The 20,716-nt window shown below is 35.8% G+C and overlaps 2 protein-coding genes and 1 long non-coding RNA gene across 5 annotated transcripts in view; 2 read left to right on the top strand and 1 right to left on the bottom strand.

Moving 5' to 3' along the window:
• LOC149692071 (regulator of G protein signaling 7-binding protein-like) overlaps window positions 1–12,884 on the top strand; it is a 34,253-nt gene extending 21,369 nt beyond the window's left edge. Inside the window, exons 3-7 of the mRNA XM_089867736.1 lie at window positions 5,157–5,323; window positions 5,400–5,536; window positions 5,718–5,823; window positions 10,034–10,098; window positions 12,652–12,884. Coding sequence (XP_089723862.1) covers window positions 5,157–5,323; window positions 5,400–5,536; window positions 5,718–5,823; window positions 10,034–10,098; window positions 12,652–12,767 — 591 coding nt within the window. The 3' untranslated portion in view covers window positions 12,768–12,884. The remainder of the gene's footprint in view (window positions 1–5,156; window positions 5,324–5,399; window positions 5,537–5,717; window positions 5,824–10,033; window positions 10,099–12,651) is intronic.
• Window positions 7,792–9,764, bottom strand: LOC149692073 (uncharacterized). 3 transcript variants are annotated; one of them, XR_016382603.1, is made up of 3 exons: window positions 9,211–9,764; window positions 8,352–9,112; window positions 7,792–8,267 (listed from the first exon to the last, which is right to left on the bottom strand). It is a non-coding gene; the product is annotated as an uncharacterized LOC149692073 (long non-coding RNA). The 3 variants fall into 3 exon arrangements; XR_016382602.1 differs by having other exon boundaries at window positions 7,792–9,112; XR_016382604.1 differs by having other exon boundaries at window positions 7,792–9,112; window positions 9,202–9,764.
• Window positions 7,847–8,970, top strand: LOC149692074 (uncharacterized). Its single transcript, XM_089867735.1, has 2 exons — window positions 7,847–8,443; window positions 8,510–8,970. Exons 1-2 carry the CDS (start codon window positions 7,847–7,849, stop codon window positions 8,912–8,914), a joined length of 1,002 nt encoding a protein of 333 aa, XP_089723861.1. The 3' UTR covers window positions 8,915–8,970.
• Window positions 12,885–20,716: the final 7,832 nt, after the last annotated feature.

Below are 20,716 nucleotides of genomic sequence, written 5' to 3' on the forward strand. Positions count from 1 at the left end.
TTTTATCCGTTTTATTTTTTCAGAGGAAGAAATCCGATTTAGTCTATCACTTCTTCTCTCCCTTTCTCAAAAATTCCGAAGGAGTAAAGGGGGGAGCGAAACATACCTTCTGGGAGAAAGTGTACATAGTGAATTTAATATTGGCAATCAAAAGAAGTGATTTCTTTCTAGGCCTAGAACCAGGACGGAGAAAAATATTTCTTATTTCATCTAGAAGTATTTTATACATAGAAAGAGTGAGAATAGAGTTGGGAAAGTTTAAATATTAAAAGGTAAAAGTTTCGAGTTACATAATTAGTTTATAAATTTATAAAATTCTACTGCCTTTCATTAAAAGTCTAATAAGAACATCACGATATGTATGCAAATTCCAATTATATATTTAGGATTGGACTTCATTAAGGGAAGTTGGGAACAACGAAAATTGAGAAGTCGAGTTTGGGAAATTTAATTATGAATGTGTCAGAAAATAGACGTATTTTAAACGACATTATAAAAGTCTATATTTGCCTTTGGTATGTACGCATTTTAAAGGGGTTGACATGTTAAACTCTAGATTACTATTTCCGGAAATGAAGAAAATGAAATTTAAAATTGACGGAAGTAGAGAGAGAGAGAGAGAGGGTTTGACTCCTTCCGACATTATTTGAAAAAGGCAATTACCTGGACGTAGAAAACGACTTGTTTGGTATAAAACTCAGCCCCTCCAATCACATGAAACATTTATATATTATACACGAAAAGATATATTTTTTCCGGACAAAAGTATAACCTTTTCAGAACGATATTGATTTTTGTAATACGTTTAAAATATCAATAGAGTAGATTTTTGCGTGTTTTCAAGCAATAAAAATGTTTACCAATTTCCGGTGCCTTTTATTATTACGAATGAAAATCCTGGATTTATATTCAAAAAAGATTTGGTTACTGCTATACTCCGTACATTTTTGATTTTGCTTCACAAAGCCAGCGCGGTTCCATTCTCGCAAGTCAAAGGTATAAGAAAAGATATTAAAATTTAATCTAGCTTATTTGCATATATAAAACGTAGCCAACTAATTAACAATTTTTTTCCTAAGACGTTTTAATCCCTCTTGAGACGTTTTCAAAAATCTCGAATATTAAGTTGGTTCAAAGAAAAAAATATTAATACCAAGGCTTAAGGTATAAAGATTGACTATATTACCTGTAAGACATGAGAAATTCTGGTGCAATGGGAAAGTGCTGATAATAAGTAAACGCAGTCGAAACTCTGGCTTAAGAAACTCTCAGGGCCTGTAAGGAGGAATCTATAGTACACAACGCGTTGCTAGGGGGTTTTAGCTAGTATAGTTTCTTCTCTAATTCCCAAAGGAATTTAGTCCCACGCAAATTGGCCATAATGTTCCACCTCTCTACCTCAGACTATTGTACCAGAAAAGAAGTTTTTTCTCTCGGTTTTTCTCTGGCACCATCCCGTGAGAGAAAAGAAAGAGAAAGATGTAAGAATGAAAAGGGAAAAACGCCTTCCAGGCGATAATTTGGAGGAAGAAAAAAAGATCGAGATAAGATCTGACTGGTGGAGCGAAATTGCGCGGTATGAATGAAAGAAAACCCTTTTTAATGATGGAGAAAGGAATTGCTAAGACTAATTTCTCCTTTGAATCGTATCATTATACCATAAGTTAATATTCAACCTAAATTGTGAAATTGTATTAAACCAAACCATGTAAGCAGCGATTTCTTCTAGAAAACCAAAAGGAGGAATTTATTTTTAATTAATTATACTAATTGATAATAACAAGAGTATGTAACATCAAAGGCGCGAGAAACAAATTTCAATCTTATTTTTTATTCTGGTATAACGAAATATCAAACCTATACTTATCGGACTCGTTTCTGTTAACTTATGAATCTAATGATGAATTTCCTTTTCCAGAGCCTTAATCGCGGGGATCTAGCTAGTCTAAACTCTTTTACAACCTCTCCTTTAGTTAAAGGCACGTTTTAACCTTGATTTCTAATAGTTTACAAATGAAACGCGTTTTTTTTTCTCACAATAAAGTAAGTTGCCTTTCGCACCATACAATCTTTCACCGTTCCTCTAACAATCATTTAATAGAAAGTGCTACTACAGATCGAGATTGCGGCGCTAAAAATCTAGATTCAAGCCATTTTAGAAATTGGTTTTATTTAGAGTCAGTACAATCTAGAATCAGTACAGTAGAATGAGAAGAAAAATGTTACCGGTATTTTGGCTTTTACGTTAAAGAGAAGGTAATCAAGTAGAAAGCATTCCGTGTCCTAAACCAAGGTAAAACACCTTAACCTCCATCTTAAGTTCTATATAAGCAGAAAGGTTGAGAGATTGAGAGAATTCTTCATTCTTTTATTTTTCCGTTTCATACTGTCCTTTTTTAAGGAAAGGTCCTTGAATTTATGGCTAAGCTTGAATAATAAAGTATAAATTACAGATGGTTACTGCTTTGGTCTCAACTTTTTTGATTCTTCTTAATAAAGAAGATGAAAGACCATTCTCTTATTTTAAAGCCGAATTATTCTTCTCGGTTATAGTTATCTGTAGAGTGATGAATTGCCCGGGTCGTTCCAGATGAATTCCTCTAAACTTTAATCCCAATAGATTCGGGGAAATTGCTGTACATTTACAGTAGATTGATGAACTGAAGTTCAACTTGAAACATATATAGAAATGGCCTATATGTTACTCTTTATGGTTATGGTCCATTCTTCATCGATTTCTGTTGCAACGAAATAGGGCTTTGTTTAAAAAATTTACAGATATAAATGCGTGATAAAACTAAGAATTGGGTTTAGTTTACTAAATTTACGAAAATGTTTCAAAGTACTGCCAATTTAAAATCGACACAAAGTGATTTAACTACAACTTGTTCTAAAATGTCAATAATTGTCAACTCTGTGTCTGGTCTCAGCCTATAAAATATGAACTTAAAACTTCAATGTTCCCTTAAGTTAATAAAAGATAATTCTCGAATTATAAAAGAAAATAATAAAATTATGGCCAAGGGTGAAGCCTACATTCAGGATGAAACCTCTCCATGTATTTTCTACCAGCGCCTGTAGAAATGTTTATCACGCTTTACACCAATGTCCAGGGAGAAGCCACCTTTTAGGCGCATGCATTTAACAGCATGAAATTGGCACAGTTATCAAAAAAATTTTTAATATAAAGTTTCAAACTCTAAAAATCGAAGGCTCTTTGATTGAAATAGATAGTTACGCAACGTCTTTGCACGCTGCTTTTTTTCTAAGTATTTTTCACTCTGCAAGATTAGTATTTTTCAATAAATCCTAGAAGGAAGAATAAACCAAAGATTTCAAGATATACGAACGAAGTCAGGGTGTAGGTATAAAAGAAGAAGAAGAAAAAAAGATCCTCTGGGAAAATGTTAAGCCTAAGCAGACGCGGAGACTTAAGTCAGCAAACTCTACAGTGCTTAAGACTTTGCCGCTTCGCTTTTCGGACAAAATACGCCGTAGAGAAGTAGAAAATCTATAATATCGCTATCGTTTTTCTTGGGATTTTTCACTTCTTCAAGAGAGAAAAGTTTCAGAGTTGAAAAAAAATCCCGCGCCTTGAAACTTTTAACAGTCAGACCTCCTTTGTATTGTAGCAAATTACAACCTTTCGTTGTATCTTGACACGTCTCAATTACATCACGTGAGGTTGTAGGAATGGTCTAAGAGATTACGCCCAGTATTATTGTATCATCGCTTTCCTAGCTCATAGGGGAAGATAAACCGGAACTATACTGCATGGCTTCTATACTAAATCCGCTATCATATTTGACAGTTTATTTTATCTGCAACCGGATGTCCGTTACTCAAAGTAAATCCTAATTGTCAAAAAAAAAGGACTGTTTCTTGAAAGTTTTGGTGTATCTGACGATACGGAAATCAAACTTAAAAAAAGTCTGTTTTGTGTCAGCATGCATCGGATGAAATATCAAGTTAAATCGAAATCGTACATCTGTAAATTGATTTCTGCTGATACCTCATACTCTGGGAGATACCTCACTCGGTTCGTCCTCCCAAAGAAAAGAGTGCCTGAGGGGAATGTTTCGACGGATATCCTTGTCTAAGTTGTCTCCACTAGTACCCTTTACTCTGTTTGAAATTGCCTCAAAAATGAGACAATACGTATAGGCTATCACGTTGGAAACCAGTTTGGGTTAAAAGTAAGCTGCGAGTGTTCGTTTCAGGCATTTATTTATTGTATGGAAGACCGGTATCTTTACGGACGGAGCAAGACTTATGGCCTGTCGATTTCAGAATGAAGTTAATGGTGAACTGGGACCACTTATTCAACCAGCTTTTCGACCAAATCATAATAAAAAACAATGTGTTATTTTATATTACCATGGGCAACAAAGAACAGCATTGCGTTATATTTGTAGGTAACAAAAGGCTACTGTTTCGTTATCATAATTATTAACGTAAAGATATTGATAATGTGAATTAAATTACGCTACACTACCGTCACCAACACCCACATGGACTATACACCGTTTTAAATTCAGTTATATTGAAAGTTCTTCGACATAATTTATACAAGATGAAATTTACAATTTAGTACAAGCCGTAGGCGTAGTACGTTTGGATTTACTATAGAGCCGTCTTTATAAACTACATAGAGAAGGTGGAGTTTAAAATCAATATTATAGAGCCATTCCATAAGATATACTGTCGTACCTTGAAAGGGCCTGTTGAATGTCAGGTATGCGCAGATACCATTTCGAAAAAAAGTGCGGTAATCCACATCAAATAGCCACGACGAGCAAAACTATAAGGAATACCATATAGTGCCACGTTATACCGGTTTAAAATTCAAAGCGGGTTTACGTTAGTTTCGAAAACTTTTTTATACCACGCGAATACGTGCTGGAAAAGAAGTATTCTTGTTGCTTCCTTCATAGTAAAGCCTTGGCCCCCCAAATTTCGAAGGAGAAATCACAAACTAATCTCTACATTTCAGTTCCGTTCACGATTGAAGTTTATATGTATTGGCTACACCTAAAAAAGTTATGGTTTTTGAAATTTCTTGAAATTAAGTTGGAAATCTTCGACTAGTGTTCAAAGAAAACTTCTATGGACGTCCCTGTATTTTGAAACTATACCGATATATTTTCTATTTGCAGTTAATTGAAGACTTGAATTCTCAAGTGGCGCTGTTTCGAGATCAGTTAATCAGCATAGGGAAGGCGCAAGATTGCCCCGAAATCCGGGATAAAATCCGTACAAATCGGAAGAAATGCTTAGACACGTGTTCCTCCGCTCATCATATCCTTATGCCGGATATTAGAAGGTAAAATTTTTTTAACTGGCCTAGAAATAGATGTGTTCTAAGTTGACTCAAACATTTTTTTAAAATTATATTGCAGTGATGTTGCAGAAGGAATTCCAGTTGATAGCCAACATTTAGTTAACCTATGTTGTTGTACGCAACTCTTGCTGAGGGAGCTTCAAAAGTGCCAACATTTGATCGCCGCTAATCCCATGGATATGCAAGCCTATTTTGGTATGTAAAAGCATGCAGTGTCTCTCAAAGAACAATGATTTAGAAAAAATCGTGTGATAAATAAATATACGAGGAAAAAACTCAAATTTTCTTTTTACGTTGACGTAACTCGATCTTCTTGTAAACCAATTAACGCCACGCACGTTTCTATTTGCCTTTTTTCTCTTCCTTCTAACCCTAGCCGACCAGAAAGCTAACCAATCCGGAATGGGCGTCCTCGAAATGTTGGTCCTGTGGAAGCCTCCGCCGCTTGACTTTCAACAAGACGAACTGAGAACCATTGACAGGTAGGCAAATATTTAAATACATTTACGTTGCGGCAAAGGAGAAAATAACCGCCGCGTGCCAGCCCCACCCTCAACCCACGTGCACATTTTGACGTTAAGCGCGACCGATTTATATCAAGCCACGGGAATCGAACCCTAAGAGTAGCGAAAAAGGCGGATTTTTGTCGAAAGTTTCCTGGGCGTATGCTAATCCGAAAGGAAAACCTTATTCGGAAATAAACCTTCAAACTAAATGGGAAATAGCCAGCTCCAAGAGAGAGCGAGAGAGAGAGAGAGAAGGATGTCAAACTGATAAAGCATTCCTAGCTCCGGCTAACGGGATATCGATTGGCCCTCTGGGCTTTCATGTAACAAAGTAAAGAAGGAGCTCCGCAAAGAATATAAGAAAGAAAACGCGTTACAAAAATGTATTAGCTACGCCAACGCCAGTTTAAATTGTGTTTATAAATAACGTGACGTTGACATATTCCATATTCCATAAATATGCCTGGATATACCTGTATATGTATACTTTATTTTTCTTATACTTTCCGCTTACGTGGAAGATTTGTATATTACGCGAAGGGACGTGTTTAAAATGGGTTTTCAATGGAAAAAAATTGGAACATAATCAGTTGTTTAATGCCAAGAACAATACAATGATTTCTTGAAGATTTACATTACCTTCAAAAGCTTTAGAAACTCCTGTAAACTAACATTTTCAAATTGCACGAATATGTTCTGGAATATGGATGCTACCATCATTCTTTATGAATGTAAAGATATACAGGGTGTTTCTGAAAAGTCCATCACAAATTAAGGGGCGTGTTTATGGGACCAAACTGAGCGGAAAGTACCAAAGAACATGGGGTGTACAACATTTTGTTACGGAGATATGGCCTTCCAAACATTCGCCCCTAAAACAAGGAAATATCCAAAAATGAGGGGTAACACTTAAGACCGACTAACCAGCTTGTTTAAAATTACTAGACAATTTCAATAGCCTTTAATCGAACAATTGATTTCTACCTTTACTAATCAGAAGCGTATAAATGAGTAGAAGTATGCCTACGGTGGTAATGTAAAATTAATCCCAAGTGACATGATGTTTCAAGATCTTCCCAGCACCAAGTAAAATGGTTCTGATTGAAGGGACTTTTATTAGCACAGCGTAAACAACGTTATTTTCAGGAATTAGTCCAAATGTCCACGGGCGGCATTACAAAAACGAGGCAGTCTTTCGAATGATACTTGGACATGTTGGAAGATCCCTGGCTTGTTCCTGTTATCTCAAACCGTAAAAAGCTACGCAAATCTTCATCATCACGGACAACACTCTTGTACGTTAGGTATGACCTTGAGAAAACCTAAAAGGACATCTCGAATGTATTTGAAAAACCCATCTCCAATTAAGGGGCGTGTTGTTTGTTTCCAACAGAGTAAACTCGCCCAGAGAACAATTACAATGCAGAGCCACGTTTCGGCGTTAATGGCCCACAAAGGTGGTCCCAAACAAAAGAACAAACTTTAATTTGTTTCGTTCAGTAAGTGTTTCATGTGTCATAGATAAAACGCCATGATTAATGCACAAAGAAAATGTTATTGACAAGTTTTCGGACCGCGATGCTGAAATGTGGTGGTGCACCATCGTGCATGAACCACATTCTGTTTATTAAACCTAAGGGTACGTCTTCGAGTAGTTCTGGTAAACCGTCCCGTAAGAACTACAAGTAAGCCACACCGTTTAACCTGGGCTCTAGGAAATATGGCCCAATTAAATTGTCACCCACAATACTACACCACACGTTTAAGCTGAATTGTACTTTGTGAATTCTAACGCAAGTTGCGTGTGGTTTTTTCTTAATCAGCAAACCAATTGGCGGCTGCTTGTTTTTGGATCGTCCTCGAAAATAGTGAGAACTTCGCCTATTCTTAAAAAACAGAGCACTAAAACAGAGCACTATGTTTTTAAGAAAGGAATAAAAGAGGTTTCACGTACATGTGTTTGTTTTATTAAACTCATAATTCAACGAAGTCTGTTACAATGCCTTTCTTCACAAATGCCGAATATGCGGATATGCACCTAATGTATGGACTAGCCGAGGGGAATGCCGCTGCAGCTGTACGCTTGTATCAGGAAAGATTTCCGCAGAGGCGACTACCAAATCGACTGACGTTCGAGGCTGTGGACAGACGTTTGAGGCAAGATGGACGAATCCAACCGGCTGGACCTCAACCTAGAGCGAGAGCCATCCCAGAGGCCGTAGAAGACGAAGTTCTCACCATTTTCGAGGACGAGCCTGAATCAAGTACCCGCCAAGTTGGTCGCCGATTAGGCGTAAACCACACGCTCGTGTGGAAAATCCTCAGAAGCCACCGGTTTCATCCTTTCCATGTTCAAAAAGTTCAAGGTTTGAATCCAGCGGACTACCCACGACGCACGGCGTTTTGTCAGTGGTTTCTGGCTAAAGTAAACGATATCGATTTCCCACGGGATTTGTTGGTTACTGACGAAGCTAACTTTTCACGGGATGGTATTATTAACTTACATAATAAACATCAATGGTCCCAGCTAAACCCCCACGCAACTTGCGTTAGAAGTCACCAAGTACAATTCAGTTTAAACGTGTGGTGTGGTATTGTGGGTGACAATTTAATTGGGCCATATTTCCTAGAGCCCAGGTTAAACGGTGTGGCTTACTTGCAGTTCTTACGGGACGATTTACCGGAACTACTCGAAGACGTACCCTTAGGTTTGGTAAACAGAATGTGGTTCATGCACGATGGTGCACCACCACATTTCAGCATCGCGGTCCGAAATTATCTTAACGCGACCTTCCCTTTGCGGTGGTTAGGTCGAGGTGGACCTGTGGAGTGGCCTGCTCGATCACCCGATCTGAACCCTTGTGATTTCTTTCTTTGGGGCCACCTGAAAGACTTAGTTTATCAGACTGAAGTGCCCGATGTTGAAGAGCTACGTCGACGAATAATTCACGGCTGTCAAACAATTCGCGAAACTCCAGGCATTTTTCAACGTGTAAGGGAATCATTTGTAAGACGTGCTAATGTGTGCCTTAACGCGGGTGGTGAACACTTTGAACAATTTTTGTAACTAGTTGCAATTAAATGTTAAAACTTGTCAATAAATTCATTTTCTTCGTGCATTAATCATGGCGTTTTATCTATGACACATGAAACACTTACTGAACGAAACAAATTAAAGTTTGTTCTTTTGTTTGGGACCACCTTTGTGGGCCATTAACGCCGAAACGTGGCTCTGCATTGTAATTGTTCTCTGGGCGAGTTTACTCTGTTGGAAACAAACAAGACGCCCCTTAATTGGAGATGGGTTTTTCAAATACATTCGAGATGTCCTTTTAGGTTTTCTCAAGGTCATACCTAACGTACAAGAGTGTTGTCCGTGATGATGAAGATTTGCGTAGCTTTTTACGGTTTGAGATAACAGGAACAAGCCAGGGATCTTCCAACATGTCCAAGTATCATTCGAAAGACTGCCTCGTTTTTGTAATGCCGCCCGTGGACATTTGGACTAATTCCTGAAAATAACGTTGTTTACGCTGTGCTAATAAAAGTCCCTTCAATCAGAACCATTTTACTTGGTGCTGGGAAGATCTTGAAACATCATGTCACTTGGGATTAATTTTACATTACCACCGTAGGCATACTTCTACTCATTTATACGCTTCTGATTAGTAAAGGTAGAAATCAATTGTTCGATTAAAGGCTATTGAAATTGTCTAGTAATTTTAAACAAGCTGGTTAGTCGGTCTTAAGTGTTACTCCTCATTTTTGGATATTTCCTTGTTTTAGGGGCGAATGTTTGGAAGGCCATATCTCCGTAACAAAATGTTGTACACCCCATGTTCTTTGGTACTTTCCGCTCAGTTTGGTCCCATAAACACGCCCCTTAATTTGTGATGGACTTTTCAGAAACACCCTGTATAATTAGCTATCCGACATAAAATATATTCTAAACTGACGTCAGACTAGAAACGCCTACGGATAGTAAAACGTAAATTTTAAAAAGAACCCCTTTAAACTAAATTTAAAAGGGTAGAATAGGAAGTCTACAGAAGATTTCCTTAAGATATAGCGCGCGGAATTTAGAGTTGGATTTAAATTCTGGCTGGGTGTACGTGATTAAAGCTTTACATCTAATCAGATCTCGTATACTGGTTTCTTTATTTATTTCATCCTTTTTTTATCCCAGGGAAATTCAGTCCGTTAATGCCATGCTGAACGAGATGCAAGAGTTTATGCCTTTAGAGAGTAGCTGTAAGTATAAATAATTTAGGAAAACGACGTCTCATTCCCCTTACTCCTCCTCCCCCACTCCTTCTGGCTTTCCATCCACTCAAATATATTCCACGGATATCTTTCTATCCACTTCAGGGATCCGCATTAATTTTCCAGCAATCTCTTCCCCGTGGAATGAAAAAAAATATTATGAATAAGGAGTAAACAGGATTAATAAAGCAAAAGGTTTACGTATAGGTAGACATTTAGCTTTTATCTCTTCAAACTCTATATCAATTTCAGATTAGAACCCTGTCTCGAGGGTACATGGAAATATAGTCTTAATGCGTTAATCTTTCATTAGCCGTTTTAATATTCATAACAGTTCTTAAATATTTCAGTTTAATTAAGGTAGATTTCGAATTTTCGTCTTAAAGTATATAAAACGTATAACCAAATTAGTTCAACTTTGAAAACCAGAAAATACTCAAAGAAGAACCGACCGTGCTCTTTCATCTTCGAGTTTTTCTGTTAAATTCTAAGTATGCTTAGAGTTTATCGTAAACAAATGAAACCATGTTTAATATTTATTAAGGGTTAGTAAACAAACCACGTTACGCGTAGAATCACAAGCGTATTAGCCCAGCGGCGGTGACCAGAATAAACGTCCTTATTTACAGTAAAGACGTTAAACAAGTCTTCCCAAAACTATATGTATACAGGGTGTTTGTGAAAAGTCCATCAATAATGAAAGGGCGTATTTATTGGGCCATTTTGAGTCGAAAATGTTCTATGACATTTTGCCGTCCGAGCCACGGTTTTCGAGTTATGATTTGAATATTTTAGGGATGACCCCTTCATTAAATTAGCGCTGTCTTTCAATTTCTTAATTAAATTTAAGGGGTCATCCGTAAATTACTCCAATCATAACTTGAAAACAGTGGCCCGAACGGAAAAATGTCATAGAACATTTTCGACTCAAAATGGCCCAATAAATACGCCCTTTCATTATTGATGGACCTTTCACAAACACCCTGTATATACATATACACTCTCAAACTTGAACTTTCTTCGCGGACTTCTTCGAAAGTTTGTAATCACGGCCCAAGAGGGAGTAATTATCCAAATTCCGCTATACTAGGTTATCTCCCTCTCGCAATCTTGTTCATGCCCTCAACCCCGAAAAATCAGTTAACTTTATCTTTGGGCGAAATCGACCACGCAACCCACGCGGAAGGGACATTCCCAGTTACGTTACATTGTCGATCACGGTACATACCATCTCATAGCGAGAAGACATTGAATCTAAAAGCTCCCTCTTCTTTGTAGTAAACCTTTTTAAACCGCGGGGGTTTTCGTTAAAGCCCTGTTGCTTAACTTCCACCTGATATGAACTGTACAGTACAAAAGTGTGTTGTAAGACCCTTATTTTTTGGAGTCTTGCATAAACACGAGTTACCTCTTGGCTATGTAGAGAAGGAGAGATTTTCTCCATCCCTTCAGAGACGAAGGGGAATTACTTATTCGGTTGGTAGCTAGTTAAATCAGCGGGGCTTACGACTAAAAGACATTAAAGGAGCTTGTTTGCCTTCGCTACCCATTTTCATCGTCCGCGGCTATATGCGCGTAAGGCAAACCTCAAACTCATGGTGGCCGCAAAACGTAATCACTCACGGCCAAGCCCGCAGTGACACACCCAATCCTTACCCGCTGTTCATCGTAAAATGTCTATAAACATATTCTCGATTTAATTTAAATTCCATGTTTCGTTGGCTAAACGAGCATAGACACTTTAATTATGCTATAAGTTTCAAACCGCGGGGGTTGTTTAGAAACATACTTGATAAACCTCACATTGCACGCGGTCTGTCCTCAAAAATTCTAAAGATTATCATAAGATGCCCGCGCACCGGAATGGAATTTCTCGAGCAGAGTACGTAGCTCTACAATTCGTGAGAGCTGATTCATTCCTTTTCGCGGCCTAGTGAAACTATATTTGCACGCTTGAATCCTTAGTGAGGATGTTAAAGGCGAACTGAAGGGCTTTAGGCCTAACTAGGAAAGAAGAATGAATAAAAGGAGGAGGAGAAGGGTTCCCGGAAATGCGGGAGAGCATTAAGGATAGAATTTTACAAGGACTGTAGAGTCTCGAGTCGTCTAGTGTAGCATCATCAAAAACAAAGTTGCAAAACCGAGGAATGAAAAGAGATGGAGGGGGTTGGATGCGGGTTCGAGGTATATGGGTGCTGATTCGACGGTTTTCATTCAAGATGATTTCGCCGGATAACGAACAAAAGGAGAAGTGATGTGTGTGTACTTGGTACAATTCTGTTTCATCTCGCCTTTGTATTGCATCGTATATAACTTAGAAAACTCTATTTTTAAGCCTAAAGGTTAAACAGATTCCAGCATTGTGCTTGGGAGGGAACATGGTTTATCGGAAAAAGTTTAGGGTTCTTACATTTTGACTTGATAAGAAATAAAAGATTCGGATCTAAGACTAAATTAGATATTACGAGGGAAAGAACGTGAATTTTAAGTTGACTATAAACTATACTAAATTTTTTAAATTTCTTTGTATTTCTTACATAGATCTAGGAAGATCGCTTATAGACGATACTATTTTCAAATGGAAAACTCGTCGACACCGAGAAGTCTACAAACAACTCAATGATTGGTGCTGCGTTTGCAAATCTAACCTAACGTGAAGATTTTTAAGAAGGACGACGACGCCGCGCTTCTAATAACAAACATTCGACTTTGAATTTCGAAATTCAGTATTGCCCTTACATCTGTTCAGATCAGACGATGCAAAGTTCGAATAGAAATTCAGATCGCAGAGGTGAATGGTAAAATTATGTCTCTTTTACGATTTATCAATTTCACGATTAAATTGAATGTTTTAACATGAAGCGAAACAATTATATGCCTAAAGTAGCTAGGGGTCATGGATGTGCAAATTATTTATTAGCATGGGAGCAACAATACACGTGTGTCTCCTAGCTCATGCGCTGAACTGCCACGCGTTGTTTTCTGTATGAAAATGAGCCAACTTCGTTTTCAAATTTAGAAAACAACAGACGACAAAAATAAACTAGAATGGCGCAATTGTTTTACTTCTAGTTGGAGACGAACTTGCTAAGCCTAAATCTTAATGAAGTCTGACCAGGAATAAGGCCAATACAATAACACTCATAGTGGTGGTCCCTACTCTAAATCTTCGCTATACATATATATAAACTTTTATAACTATACTAGGACCTTATTTCCTTAAATTAAAACTATACAGGGTGTTTCTGATAAGTCTGCCATAAATTAAGAGGGATATTCTTTGGGTGCACGATTTTGAGTCAGAAATGTAACTTCTATCTCCATTTTGTTTGTCCTGCGGACCACTGTTTTCAAGTTAAGATTGTCCAGTGTATTTTACGGATGACCAATAAAATTTAATTAAGAAACTGATTTAGACAATGATTTCTAATTTAATTAAGGGGTCATCCCTAAAACACTCCTCAAATCTTAACTTGAAAACAGCGTCCCTTGGGGAAAAATGGAGATAGAAGTTACATTTTCGACTCAAAATTTATTTCCCAAAGAACATCCCCGTTAATTTATGCCAGACTTATCAAAATCACCCTGTATATAAAGAAGCTTCGTATAAAAATGGGACTATCATTTTTGTCCAAATTTAACGGACCAAGACTGAACATTCGCAACTATTTATACCAAAAGAAAAAAAACTCTAGTCTCCCATTTTAAAAAAATAATACAAAACGAAATAAGAAATTATATATAACTAATTCTTCACCATAAACCATGTTCATAAACTGATAATTAAAAAACAAAAAAATAATAAATAAAATCATCATCGTTTCTATAGCACTATCACGTTAAAAATTATAACAATTTAAACAAATTATATTTACTCTTTAAAAAACCGTGTAAATCTATCACATTTATCTATACAAAGGTTTCTATTTGACTAATTAAAAAAAGGAAGGTTATATATATATTATAAACAAATGGGAATTATTACCCAAGCTGGATGCGAATATTTGAGGGAAACGAATATAACACGAGAAAAAAAAAATAAAATCCCCCCAATTAAAGGTGTATACAATAAGAATGGAAAATTACCTTAAATTTTGATAATAAAATAAATTAACTGATAAATGCATACCCTTAAATATAAATATATAGAATCGTGCCTATGCAAAAGTTGTTAAAACGCATTTTAATCGTAAATTAATTTTCCCTAAATTTTAATTAATAATAAAATAATTATGGTTTACTAAATTTAAGGCGCGCGATGCAGAGGGGGGTGTGTAATTTCAAAAATAATTACGATTGAAATATAATTAAATGAAAATGCAATTTCAGCGACAGTAAATAGTTTTAATTAACAGTGAATATGCAAAAGTGATTAGCTAATTGAAAACAATAACTTCCATAATCTAGAGGGCACGAATTCAGTTTCCATCTAAACCAAAACACAAGATTGACTCTTGTCTTAGACGGACAATCTACATCCTAATTTTCAGGAAATCCCTTGATTATAGATAATAGAAGCTATTGTTGTCCTCAAATAGCTAAATCACTCTGTATATTTGTTAAACAAAACAAAAGAATTTGTAATATCATCTGGAATTGCGTTAATTTTTTTCTCTGATGTATAAGCAGTTCTCATAGGCTCAAAGCATCAATAATAAGGTAAGAATCTGAATTAACTTAATTTAAGTGGAATCAAACTACTTTCCTCTAACTCAGTTATTTAATCAGTGTTATATAATCTCGGCTATAACAGAGAGAATATCTTTCATTAGTTGCTTCTATAAAGGGACTTGAAAACTAACAATAAATTAGCTAAAATCTAGAAATTAAACTATACCGAAGACTGTCCCATTTACCAAGAATTTCATTTGTGGTAAATGGCTAGCGGAAAAGGCGGGAGGAAAATTTAATAAATATGCAGATTTATTCGAGCACGCGCCTTTGTCTTTAACTCTAATGAATAAATTTCTATAAACTTAATTTAAAAACGTAAGGGAATAATTATATAATATAATTAATTTTAACCGGCCAATGCGTCTGCGAGACTTTAACCTAAAACATCGAAATATATTTTATTCTTTCGTGTAAATGTTAGTGTTTATCTAATTACAATTAAATTCTAATTAAGTACTAATTAAAAGAAAAGAAATAGATCTGTAATAAATCATAGGGCACTTTACTGCTTCATGGATTATCTTCTTCAAGTGTTTAAATAATAATTTTTGAAGTTTATAATTTATTAAAATACCAAAAAAAAAAAAAAAAATACCAATTCGATTTTTGCATTTGCATATTTTTCTTTCGAAATATTATTTTTGAAGGGATGTACAATGCGTTACGTAGGGGGCTGGGCCTATATTAAGCTTATATTATATCAAATAGAGCCATACTTACTGGGCATGCGTGAATTACGTAGCGTTATAAGTATATTGCGAATGGTCATCGACATTTCCGCTGAATCTATCCGCCGAGTCGTTCTACGCTTACAATCACGTGATATTGCCCAATCACTACTCAAGAAAATAGTAACACTACTTCAAAATATAGTTCTTGACAAGCCCCCTCCTCCTACATAAGGCATTGTACATCCTTTTAAAAATACGCTAACTGGTTTTATTATAAACTCGTCTCTCTTTCTTTATCAAACTACAATAAAAAATCAATACCTATCAGATTTAATCTAAAAGCATTGCATAGTCGAAAGAGAAAATGGGGAAAGGAAAGAATGCTAATAGGTTTTTTTTCAGTACCCTGTAAAATTTATTTCTTTTTTCTAATAAAAAAAGAGAGGCAATTTCGATCGAAAAATTTCTTGACACCTTTCTAAAACCGTTCTCTCTTATTCACGGACGCCAAAATTAAATTAAAAAGAATTATAACAAACAGCACCAATACTAAAATGAATTTGAAATGAAATAAAATTGGTTCTTGAATAAATTACCAGATATATTTAGTGTTAAATCTGACAAATTTGAAGAGAAATATATATGTAAAAATAAACAATCAAGGTTTGATCAAAATAGTTTAAAAAATAGAGAGGGTTTGAATAAAGGATTGAATACGATACGACATTTGGCTGCAAAAGTCAATTTTCTTTTAAAAATGTGTAAAGGTACTCGTAAGGAAAAATTATCTCTAATTAAACCACACACAAAAAAACCCAAACAATATTTCGAATTTTTCGCTATATATACATAAGATTGTCGAATTTTCAATACTTCAGTAATTTTTTAAAACAAAATATAAAGTAACCATTTGTAAAAAATACTTCGAAGAAGGCAAAGTGAAATTTCAAAAAAAAAAAAACATTTTATAAAAACTGTAGACTTAAACTAATAAACATCAACCGGAATTGTGAAGACAAAAAGGTACGTCATATCAAAAATAAAATAGAAAGAGCGGAAGAAAATTGTCATGGGAATATTTAAATAAAGTTTCAAGAAAGAATAGAAGAAAAAAATTGTTAAAAAATACTGACGAGGAATCGTAATTATTTCAAAAAAATATATATATATATATATATATTTATAGGTATACAGGGTGTTTTGTGTTTTACGGATGACCACTTAATTAAATTAGAAATCATTGTCTTTCAGTTCATAATTAAATTTAAGGGGTCATCCGTAAAATACCCCAATCAATCTTAACTTGGAAACAGTGTCCCTGGCAGCAAAATCGAGATAGAAGTTACAATATCGACTCAAAACCGCGAAAAGAACATCCCCGTTAATTTATTCCTGAATTATCAGAAACACCCTGTATATATATTTTTTGGTACCAAACTTTCTTTTGTAATAATTGGATTATAATATCGGTTTCCAATATTAGAAATGGGCGTAAAAAGGGTATGGTATTATTGATTAAAATATAAGTTTTGATAATATCAAAAGCACTTTAAGTGAAATAGAAGAGTTTTGTGGAATTTAGAGGGGGAGGAGGTACTGAGGAGTATCATATATGCCTTTTGAACTGGAGAGAATTATTTTACATATGCATATTAACCTTGGGAGATGAAAATTCAACGAAACGCTTTGTTACTTCAGGTAATGAATTTCTGATAAAATAAACTAACAAAAGCTAAAAGGATAGGAGACGTTTTCAATCAGCCATCTAGAAGACGGTTTTTTCTTTCTTTTTCTCTCGTTATCTAAATACTGTTGCGTAGAAAACCTTAAGATATGATAGAATTAAAGCGAGGAAAAACCCATTCCATAACTCCTTTTAGTCTCGTCGTACGATTTGGAAATATCTTTTCTTTCAAGTTGAGTTTTAAATTGTTTTTTTTTTTTTACTCCCCCACTTATTAATGGACTAAAAAGTAAAAAGTCCTTTTTAATGTAAAATAATCGCAATGATATATCGCCCAAAAAAAAAACCTCAAAAGAGTGAAAGCTCTAGGTCTATGGAGAAATTCCATAAGTACTGAATACGACCCAACTTAATCATTTTAAATCTCTAAACTTTTTCATAGGTTTAATTTATTTAGAGGGGACACCATTATACCTACATTCCACCATGATGAGGATGAATTTTTGAAAATAACATGTATAGTTTAAGTCGTTTCTTTAAAAAAATTTAGTTGTAGAAAGACCCTGCCTCCAGTTTGAATTTCACAAGTCTTTAAACTACTCTTTTAATGTAATTAAAACAGATTCAATTAAGGAAATGGGACAACCTAACAGTACAGTTTAGTTCCCAAGGTAGAAACCAATCGATTATCGTAATAAGATGTTACAAGTTTAGTTAGTATTCTGAACAACATTACTGTCATAATTTGTTTTTAAAAAAAAAAACGGGGTCAGAATTTCATTTCAGACATCGTATCATTCCCAGGTTAACTAAACCCTAGTAGTTTCCCTTGACGATCTAGAGATGCAACATTCAGATAATAAATGGTATTCTTATGGAAATTATTTGCCCTTTTTTAAAAGGGCATAACATAAGTCGCTAGCTGTTTCTATACATTTTAGGGCAGTTTCTACCATCTTACATTACTAGAATCGTTCAGATAAGGAAATAAAACTAAACTTCAACAAGTATAGAATAGTGGTGGGAAACGTAGGTCAAAAATAGACGTAAATAATAAGCATTACCAAACAAAATAAATAAAAATAAAAAAATGCGGAACAAACTTTTAATATCAAAATGCATGACGGCAGTTTCTAACTTGTCCCTTAAACCCTAAACTTTACGAACTGAGATTACTAGAAATTTTCTTGGGGAATATTTACGATTTAATTCTTGAATAAGACATCAGACAATCGGGCCCCTCTTTTTATTTTCTTTGCTAAAAAGATGAAATTCTTCTTTCCAAAAAGGGTTTTTGGAATATTTTCATCTTATATATCCGAACTGAAAAGCTAAACCATAAAATTTTACGACCTCAAAAAAGATTCGCTCTTCTCTTATACTTTTCTTTTCCAAAAACTGAAAGTGGGTCCTGAAAATATATCACGGCCCAAAGTTTCATTTTCCAAACTAAACTAGAGAGATTTACCAAAAAACCTTGGGGAGAATTTCAATGTAGAAAATGGAACAGATTGGCGCCCTAAAACTAAACCCGTCTATATCAACGTGCGGTGTCGAGTTACAAATAGGATTTTATAGATGGTGCATCAGAATTTGGCCTCGAATTACCTTCGAGTCTTGTCCCTGGCCAACAGACACCGGACGATAATTCAAACTGAAAGCGTAAAGTTCCGAATCTAGTACTGTCCAAAATTATCATTGTCAAAGTTTTGGCTAAAAAAAAAAATTTAAAATTCATTTCGCGTATTGCGGACTTGCAACGTGGACTATAAAAACCACCAAAAGCGTGTTACATGTCCTTTCGGCAGCTCAATTAATTACAAAGGGAGTGAGCGTTTTAATTAATTAGAACCAATCAAAGTCTATCCACTCTCTCTCACACACACCTACCGAACAGAATGAAAAGGACCTTCGTTACCATTCATTATCCAGTAACTGATCCCGCATTATAAGAACCTCAATGTCGAGAAGGTGATTTTCAGGGTTTTGACGGTGGCAACTTCTAAAACCTCTCAAAAACTAAGGGACGTACAAAGTCATTTCTGTTAATTAGCTCCAGTGGTCCGCCGCGTGATAGGCGGGTCTGACCTTTCGTGACCCTCGACACATCCATCATAAAGGGGGAAACTTTCCCCGGTTACGTTTTTTTTACGTTGGTTTCCCTATTTAGTGGGAGTACGGTCGTTTCAGTAATCGCCGGAAAAGGGGAAACCCGTTCGGCAAAGTTGGAACCATTGTATTTGGTCTTTCGGAATGTGGAGACCAAAAACACGATAAAAATAGACCTTTTAACAACCTTTAGAGAATCGCAAGTTGATGCAGCGCAGCGCAATGCGAGTGTGTGTAATTATATTCTTTGAGTGGTTTGAAAGTGACCAAAATTTCTTGTTGAACACCAGGGTTATTTGTTCATGATGGCATCTTGTTTAACACTTAGATGTCTTGGCGTTAATTGGCCACTTCATTGATTTCTTATTGAACTACATTATAATTTAGGTAATCTAGCTGATTAATTATCAATGGTAACTGAGTCGCGATAAAGTCAATCTTTGTGGCAACATTATGACCACTACGTTCCAGGACCCGAAGGTCTATTATAAAAGTTTTTGTAAAGTTTTGTCAGTGCCATTTTCCATCCAAAATAAAAATAATATCCCTTAAACAACTAACTCTTTGCTAATCATTAAAACATATTTTGTTCGTGCATGGACTGTCAGGAAGCGTATTATAATAATAAGTCGCGAATAAACTAAGCCAAATGTTTGAAATATGACGCGCGGGAGTTGAACAAAAGGCAACCATGCATGGAGTAACGCGGGAAAGGTGAAAAGGGTCAAAAGTTTGTTCCGAAAATAATGTAATTGCTATTATTCAAAAGTTATCTAAGCTTCTCTACTCTTCTACAACTGCTTTGCGCTTTCCCAGAGCGTTAGGAGCAACGTGATACGGTCGAATTTGCTTTGCACTCCAAAATACAGGGAATATTTTTGGTTCGTAGCGAGATAAAAAGGGATTGTGCTAATAACGATGGTCGACCTAGGCCTATATCTCGCTCGAGTACCTTCCTCCACGGCTACGGTTTGTCAAGAAAGCCCGAAGGGTTGGATACTCTGTTGACTAAACGTTCATTTCTCAATTCTAATGTTCAAATTTCTGACCAGAAAACAGTGAAATTCATTGTAAAGTCTGCGTAAGAGCTTGCAATAAAATTTAGTTTTTGGCAACACTATCGTTTTTTTTTTTGAGTTCTCTATGCCAGTACGAACCGATTCCCCTTTAAAACTTCACGACTGTCCAACTCCTCGAGAAGGCCCCGTCACGATAAGCCCATATAGAGAGAAAGGAGAGAGAGCCGGACTGCTAAAGCCCCGGGATCTAATGAGGCAGCGAGTCTCAGGACGGAGAAAACGAAGCATTATTTGGCCAAAGGGATTTTCTGCGAAATAAACGGCAAAAGCCATTATTGGCTTAAAATTTTCCTCTCGACCGGAGAAAACTACACTACATCTTTAAAGGACAACTTCAATGAATTATTCCTTTAATTTAGCCGTAATTAATTTTAAATATAGCGTTAGCT

This window comes from Phalangium opilio, unplaced genomic scaffold, assembly GCF_054372755.1.
Source record: "Phalangium opilio isolate 3A_F unplaced genomic scaffold, DU_Popi_V2 ptg000024l_1, whole genome shotgun sequence".
NCBI lineage: Eukaryota > Metazoa > Arthropoda > Arachnida > Opiliones > Phalangiidae > Phalangium > Phalangium opilio.